The sequence below is a fragment of the Mandrillus leucophaeus genome, unplaced genomic scaffold (genome assembly GCF_000951045.1).
Source record: "Mandrillus leucophaeus isolate KB7577 unplaced genomic scaffold, Mleu.le_1.0 Scaffold23, whole genome shotgun sequence".
Lineage (NCBI taxonomy): Eukaryota > Metazoa > Chordata > Mammalia > Primates > Cercopithecidae > Mandrillus > Mandrillus leucophaeus.
Window position 1 is genome coordinate 2,985,472 of NW_012102365.1, and position 7,741 is coordinate 2,993,212.

Consider the following 7,741-nt stretch of genomic DNA (forward strand, 5'->3'; position numbering starts at 1 on the left):
GATCTTGGCTCACTGCAATCGCTGCCTCCCAGGTTCAAGCGATTCTCCTGCCTCAGCCTCCCGAGTAGCTGAGATTACAGACATGTGCCACCATGCCCGGCTAATTTTTTGTATTTTGTTTTAGTAGGGATGGGGTTTCTCCATGTTGGTCAGGCTGGTCTCGAACTCCCAACCTCAGGTGATCTGCCCACCTCAGCCTCCCAAAGTGCTGGGATTACAGGTGTGAGCCACCGTGCCCAGCCTGCTGTTTTCTATTGCATTGCACCACATTGCCAAAAGTGTAGTTATTAAGCCCATTCAACAATATGTTGTTAACAAAAAAAAACAAACTAAAATATTTTTAAAAGGTTTATTCTGAGCCAATATGAGTAACCATAGCTTGGGGAAACACAGTCTTAAGAGGTCCTAGGAAATTGTGCCTGAGGTGGTCAAGTTATAATTTGGGTTTTCTTTCTTTTTTTTTTTTGAGACGGAGTCTCGCTTTGTCACCAGGCTGGAGTGCAGTGGCACGATCTCGGCTCGCTGCACCCTCTGCGTCCCAGGTTCAAGAGATTCTCCTGCACATGCCACCACACCCAGCTAATTTTTATATTTTTAGTAGAGATGGAGTTATACCATGTTAGCCAGGATGGTCTCAATCTCTTGACCTCGGGATCTGCCCGCCTTGCCCTCCCAAAGTGCTGGGATTACAGACATGAGCCACCGCGTCCCACCTATAATTTGGTTTTTCTTGAGGGTTGCTTTTGTTTTGAGACAGAATCTTGCTGTTACCCAGCAGGCTGGAGTGCAGTGGTGCCATCATAGCTTATTGTCATCTTGAACTCCTAGGCCCAAGATATCCTCCCAAGTAGCTAGGATTACAAGGCATGTACCACCATGCCAGGCTAATTTTAGGGGGAAAAGGGGCTAGAGATGATGTCTCACTACGTCACCCAGGGTGGTCTCAAACTCCTGGCGTCAAGTGATCCTCCTGCCTTGGCCTCCCAAAATACTGGGATAACAGGCATGAGCCACCGAGCCCACCCCACAGTTTGGTTTCATACATTTCAGGGAGACAGTAGTTACAGACAAATACATAAACAAATACATGAAAGGTATACATTAGTTTGGCCCAAAAAGGCAGGATACCTTGAAGCACGGGATCAGAGTTTATAGGTGGATTCAGAGATTCTTTAATTTGCAATTGGTTAAAAGAGTAAAGTTTAGTCTAAAAATTTGGAGTCAGCGGGCGGGGCGCAGTGCCTGTAATACCAGGACTTTGGGAGGCCAAGGTGGACAGATCACAAGGTCAAGAGATTGAAACCATCCTGGCCAACATGGTGAAACCCCGTCTCTAATAAAAATACAAAAATTAACCAGGCATGGTGCCGTGGGACTGTAGTCCCAGCTACTTGGGAGGCTGAGGCGGGAGAATCACTAACCCAGGAGGCCTAGGTTGCAGTGAGCAGAGATTGTGCCACTGCACTCCAGCCGGGCAACAGAGCAAGGCCCTGTCTCAAAAAAAAAAAAGAAGAAGAAAAGAAAAAAACTGGAATCAGCAGAAAGAAATGTTTAAGATGTTTAAGACAAGGAAGTCTGTTAGCCAATACATTGGGTTGGAGTGACCTCTAAAGGTGTGTGACTTAACTGTCATATGACATAGCCTTAAGTCCTGTTTATAATTTGGTACCTTATTTACACAAAGAGTGCATTTTGCTAAGCTTATGCTCTTTATTTCAACATTAATGCTGGTCAGTTGTTGTGCTTAAACACCAAAAGAGGGGGACATAACAAGATGTGCTTCTGCAAAAAACTAGCCAGGCGAGGTGGCGGGCGCCTGTAGTCCCAGCTACTCGGGAGGTTGAGTCAGGAGAATGGCGTAAACCCAGGAGGCAGAGCTTGCAGTGAGCTGAGATCCGGCCACTGCACTCCAGCCTGGGCGGCAGAGCGAGACTCCGTCTCAAAAAAATAAAAAATAAAAAATAAAAATAAATAAAAATTAAAAAAAAATAAGATGTGCTTCTGACCTCCCTTACTGTCATGGCTGGAAATTCAGTTTTTTAGGTTTTGTTTGTTTGGGCTTTTTGTTTTGTTTTGTTTTTGAGACCGAGTCTCACTCTGTTGCCCAGGCTGGAGTGTGGTGGCACGATCTCAGCTCACTACAAGCTCTGCCTCCCGGGTTGCAGTGATTCTCCTGCCTCAGCCTCCCAAGTAGCTGGGACTACAGGCACACGCCACCACGCCTGGCTAATGTTTGCATTTTTTAGTAGAGACAGGGTTTCACTATATTGGCCAGGCTGGTCTCGAACTTCACCTTGTGATCCAATCGCCTCGGCCTCCCAAAGTGCTGGGATTACAAGCGTGAGCCACCGCACCCGGCCCAGTTTTTTGTTTTTTGGGTTTTTTTGAGACCAATATCACTCTGTCGCCCAGGCTGGAGTGCAGTGTTGGCGGGATCTTGGCTCACTGCAACCTCCGCCTCCCGAGTTCAGGCCGATTCTCCTGTCTCAGCCTCCTGAGTAGCTGCGATTACAGGCGCATGCCACCACACCCGGCTGATACTTGTTTTTTTAAGTAGAGACGGGGTTTCCCCATGTTGGCCAGGCTGGTCTCGAACTCCGGACCTCAGGTGATCCACCCACCTCGGCCTCCCAAAGTATTGGGATTACAGGCGTGAACTACCGCGCCCGGCCAGAACACTGGCACTTCTCATAACAAATGAACGCGATTTATGTATATCTAAGCCGCGGCACATTGGACGTCGGTATCCCGGACATCAGCATCCGGGACACAGCTCCCAAACCCCAAATTCCCCCATTTTATTGATGGTAACAGGCCAGGGAAGGGAAAACTTCCTTTGGGCTTTGACTATCAACGACTTTAGGGTTGAAATCGTGGGCTGAGGGTGAACGCCACGCCTCATTCTGATGGGTCCAAGAGCCGAAATTTCGGCTTCTAGCACTCTGCTCACCCAGCTCTCCAAATTCCCCCATCATTCCTCTTTCCAGTCCTTTGGCCCTGAGCCCTTGCTAGTTGGCTAAGAATAAACTCGTCTCTTGCTCGGGATTCGCTGTGAGCTCCGGAGAGCCCGCCTCCGTTCTCCCGTGATTCGCTACTCCTGTGTTCATCCGCCACTCCGTCGACGAGATTGGGTGCTTGGCCGTCCCCGCGCCATTAGCGCGTAACGAGGTACAGCTTGCTGCGGCAGAGACGCCAGAGGTGCAGCTCCAGCAGCAATGGCAGTAACGGCGTTGGTGGCGCGGACGTGGCTTGGCGTGTGGGGCGTGAGGACCATGCAAGCCCGAGGCTTCGGCTCGGATCAGGTACGCTGCGGCAGTGTCCGCTGCTCCAGCCCCGAGGGCGGATCCCATCTTCGCTTCCCTACTTTTATCAGTGTCCCTGTCTCTCTGCAGTCCGAGAATGTCGACCGGGGCGCGGGCTCCATCCGGGAAGCCGGTGGGGCCTTCGGAAAGAGAGAGCAGGCTGAAGAGGAACGATATTTCCGGTGAGGCTCACCGGGTCCCAAGTCCAGCCCTAGATCTCCCAGGGCCTTCCAATCCTTAAACTGCCAGTCGCCCCACCCGTTTCCTTGGTGCCTTGGGCGCCCCATCCCCCAACAGAACTCCCGGGCCCCAATCTGGTATACCCTAACCCTTGATGTCCCAAGTTGCCACTTATAGGGCACTCCCAGTTCCCTGCACAACAGTTTCAGGCCCCAAAACCATTTCTACCGGCAGGTCTCCAAAACATCCCACGGCTCAACTCCTCCTTTGTCATTACCATCTCCCGCGTGGAGTTCTCCTCGGGTGGTGCGAAACGCCCCCAGATTCTTCGCACAGTATCTAGATCCGACCGTCTAACACTTGCCTCCCAGCCTGACTCCCTCGGCCCTCACCCACCTGTCACCCCCTCTACGCTCTCCTTCCTCCCCAGCACGCCTTAGCTTTGCAAGCCTGCATGCATTCAGGCTTCTCAGGTGTTTCTAGACCCCCGACTCCGCAAGAGTGAGGATCATGGGAGCTGGTCATGGGAGCTACTTAGGGTTGGACTACACCATCTCCTAAAGGCTTTTGCCCTACTCAGCCCAGCCTAGATCTGTGGATTTCCCGCTCCTGCTTAGAAGTATGGAGTGGGCTGGGCCTCCCTTTACCAGCCCTGAGTTATCTTTAACTGACTTCTGTCCACTCTGGAGAGCAGTGAGGAATTAATCTTGCTTTTGCTTGTCCTTTGGCCTTTCACTTCTGCCTTCTGTTGAGAATTATCACCATGACACCTGCCATACCGTATAGAGAGCCAAGGTACTGCTGTTAGAGACTATCTAATTGATCCCCTTCATTTTGTAGTTAAGGAAAACTGAGGCCTAAATGTGGCCAAACCAACATTGTAATCCAGTCCCTTCTTGGTACCTAAATTGAACTGCCAAATACTGCCCATGCAGGAGACCTTTTATTGGCCTTACAGCGGGCCATTCATTTCTATAGGCAAAGAAAGCTCTAGACAGATTGGAATAGGAAATGGATATTGGCCTTTTAACCACACCCCTTTGTCCCCATTTTGTTCCTTTTTTTTTTTTCCCCCCTAAAGGGGTTCCCTGGGTTGTTCCCCTCATAAGGTATTAGGGACTTGTGTCACATCTCTCTGGAGTTTTCTATTTTAAAGAGGAATCTGAAAGCAATAAGATCTTAATGATGGAATTTAAGCCACTAGCACCAGTGAAATCATTTTGATCTTCTTAAGATGACTACACCTCAATTTAAGATGGGTTATTCTTTCACTAGTTGAGGAGTAGAAGAGGATGACCAGCCAGACTCCCATGGAACTGGGACTCCTATTCCTTGCTTAGACATTACGGGTTATGCTTAGAGATCTCTTTGGGGTGAAGGATTGAAATTAAACCCTGAGCCACCGTGTCCTTGTAGAGCACAGAGTAGAGAACAACTGGCAGCTTTGAAAAAACACCATGAAGAAGAAATCGTTCATCATAAGAAGGAGATTGAGCGACTGCAGAAAGAAATTGAGCGGCATAAACAGAAGATCAAAACGCTAAAACATGATGATTAAGTGCACACAGTTCCCCATAGAATGGCACATGTCACTGCCCACTTCTGTGTAGACATGGTTCTGGTTTAATTAATATTTGTCTGTGTGCTACTAACAGATTATAATAAATTGTCATCAGTGAACTGTGTTTGATGCCTTCTTCTATCTGGAAGAGATAGACGGAAAGACACTAATGGACTGCTGAAATGGATTAGAGGGGTCCCTGCATCCAGGAGCCCACAGAAACGCACAGTGTGATAAGTGCTATGAAACAACACGAGTTGGGGGGATAGGTGTGACACAGACAAGGTACCCCCCCAGTCTAATTAGAGGTGTTCAGAGAAAGCTTCTTGAAGGATAAATCCCAATCTAAAGCATAAAGATCAGGAGGAGCCTGGAGATCCGAAGGAGTCATTGCTTCAAAAGATACAATTGGGCCAGGGGCGGTGGCTCATGCCTGTAATCCCAGCACTTTGGGAGGCCAAGGTGGGCGGATCACCTGAGGTCAGGAGTTCAAGACCAGCCTGGCCAAAATAGTAAAACCCCGTCTCTACTAAAAATACAAAAATTAGCCAGGTGTGGTGGCATGCACCTATAGTCCTAGCTACTCAGGAGGCTGAGGCAGGAAAATCAGTTGAACCTGGGAGGTGTAGGTTGCAGTGAGCTGAAACTGTGCCACTGCACTCTAGTCTGGGTGACAAAATGAGACTCCGTCTCAAAAAAAAAAAAATACAATTGAAAGTACCATCAGTTAAAACAGCATTTTGCATGTTTAAAATGGTTTAGAGGAACCTAATATGAGCTAGTCATCCATGTTCTAATTTTGTAGATTGAGAGAACTAGAATTAGAAATCATGTGATTTATACAGTCACTTAGCACCTTGGCAGTAAGACTTGTGTCCAGGTTTTTTGACTCCTAAACCAAGTCTGTTAATAGCAGAAAATCAGAATTATTTCTTAGGTTATATTTTGCTTTGCCAAGTGTGTTTTTGTTTCAAATTAGACTTGAGGGCCTAGTATAACTAAATTATTATACAAACTAGTTGTGTAACTCCTCTAGGCAAAAAAATTTGAGGTGACATTTGGGCCATTAGCAAAATGTTTTCAGTTCACCAGTTCAGTAGAGTATTTGCCCAGGATTGTAATGAGTTATTTGTTCTAAGACCCTATCTATCTCACAAGGGCCTCTAGGACCATTGAGTGATAAAAGCTTGGAGAAGTTGCATTGACCTTGTCCATACAGACAAAATACTAGATGATTTGACCTGCCCATGAAACTGAACACAGCCAGGTGTGGTGGTGTGTGCCTGTGGTTCAGCTACTTGGCAGTCTGAGGCAAGACGACTGCTTGAGCCCAGGAGTTCCAGACATGCCTGGGCAGCGTTTTAACCCCATCTCTTTTAAAAAAGAAAAAAAAAAAAAGAAACTCTAAACTTTGAATTATAATGATTATAATGTTGCTGAATCTCAGTTCTTACTGAGGCCTCAGTAGTGCCTTGCAAGTGGCCAGCAACAAAATAACCTGAAAAGATGAAGTTCAAAAAACAATCATACTAAATCAAATGCCTTTTATTTTAACATTATTAACAGTACAACACTTGAAAAGTTTAAAAATTGGAAACAAGTATTAGCAAACATCCTTCATTTTGCATATTTGTAACCAAAAAAAGGTATACAAAATCCCCTAATTTGTACATGATAGTGTTTTCTTGACTTATAATCAACAATTGCCTTACTAAGAGTGATGTTCCTGAATTGTTTCTTCAGTAAAGGTGTACCATAGGCTGTGTGCCATGGCTCATGCCTATCATCCCAGCACTTTGAGAGGCTGAGGTGGGTGGATCACCTGAGGTCAGGAGTTCAAGACCAGCCTGGCCAACATGGCAAAACACCATCTCTACTAAAAATACAAAAATTAGCCGGGTGTGGTGGTGGGCACCTGTAATCCCTGCTGCTAGGGAGGCTGAGGCAGGAGAATCATGAACCTGAGAGGCAGAGGTTGCAGTGAGCTGAGATTGTGCCGCTGTACTCCAGCCTGGGAGACAGAGTGAAACTCCATCTCAACAACAACCAAAAAAAGATTAAATAGGCTAATTTAAATATATCTGAACTTTGTGAAAATGGTAACTCATGAACTTTTTGTTATGATATACCTGTGGTTAATTTTTCTATCATGCTGCAGTAAAAGCAAGATGTAAATACTGAGTAATGTCACAAACATGTTTGAATCCTAAAAGAATTTATGTGACATGAGCCAGTAACCACAGAACGAATAGCACAGGTCATAGGTGGTTCTTAGAATCAGGATAATTTGGAAAGTACTACAGCAGTGGTTCCATAAGCCAGCAGTGTCAGCATCACCTGGGAACTTGTTAGAAATGCAAATTCTCAGCGGGGCGTGGTGGCTCATGCCTGTAATCCCAGCATTTTGGGAGGCTAAAGTGGGTGGGTCACAAGGTCAGGAGTTTGAGACCAGCCTGGCCAATATGGTAAAACCCCGTCTCTACTAAAAATCCAAAAATTAACTAGGCATGGTGGCGGGCGCCTGTAGTCCCAGCTACTCAGGAGGCTGAGGCAGAAGAATCGCTTGAACCCGGGAGGCGGAGGTTGCAGTGAGCGAAGATCGCGCCATTGCACCTGTCTCTTATACACATCTAGATGTGTATAAGAGACAGTCTCTGGAGTTTTCTATTTTAAAGAGGAATCTGAAAGCAATAAGATC

The 7,741-nt window shown here is 46.8% G+C and overlaps 2 protein-coding genes across 3 annotated transcripts in view; one reads left to right on the plus strand and one right to left on the minus strand.

Annotated features, from left to right (window-relative positions):
• DNAJC8 (DnaJ (Hsp40) homolog, subfamily C, member 8) overlaps nucleotides 1-3,560 on the minus strand; it is a 35,766-nt gene extending 32,206 nt beyond the window's left edge. The window contains exon 1 of the mRNA XM_011981759.1: nucleotides 3,365-3,560. The gene's annotated coding sequence lies outside the window, so the exon portion shown is untranslated. The remainder of the gene's footprint in view (nucleotides 1-3,364) is intronic.
• Nucleotides 3,100-5,167, plus strand: ATPIF1 (ATPase inhibitory factor 1). Of its 2 annotated transcripts, none has more exons than XM_011981727.1 (3): nucleotides 3,100-3,302; nucleotides 3,393-3,484; nucleotides 4,899-5,167. In XM_011981727.1, exons 1-3 carry the CDS (start codon nucleotides 3,216-3,218, stop codon nucleotides 5,038-5,040), a joined length of 321 nt encoding a protein of 106 aa, XP_011837117.1. In that variant the 5' UTR covers nucleotides 3,100-3,215; the 3' UTR covers nucleotides 5,041-5,167. The 2 variants fall into 2 exon arrangements, with proteins under 2 accessions (XP_011837117.1, XP_011837118.1); XM_011981728.1 differs by having other exon boundaries at nucleotides 3,121-3,302; nucleotides 4,823-5,167.
• Nucleotides 5,168-7,741: the final 2,574 nt, after the last annotated feature.

Bases quoted from the DNA above. Each gene is read 5' to 3' on its own strand.
- ATPIF1 (XM_011981727.1), top strand. From the start codon at position 3,216: ATGGCAGTAACGGCGTTGGTGGCGCGGACGTGGCTTGGCGTGTGGGGC. The intron at 3,303-3,392 runs GTACGCTGCGGC...GTCTCTCTGCAG, and splicing joins GAGGCTTCGGCTCGGATCAG to TCCGAGAATGTCGACCGGGG. The intron at 3,485-4,898 runs GTGAGGCTCACC...GTGTCCTTGTAG, and splicing joins GAAGAGGAACGATATTTCCG to AGCACAGAGTAGAGAACAAC.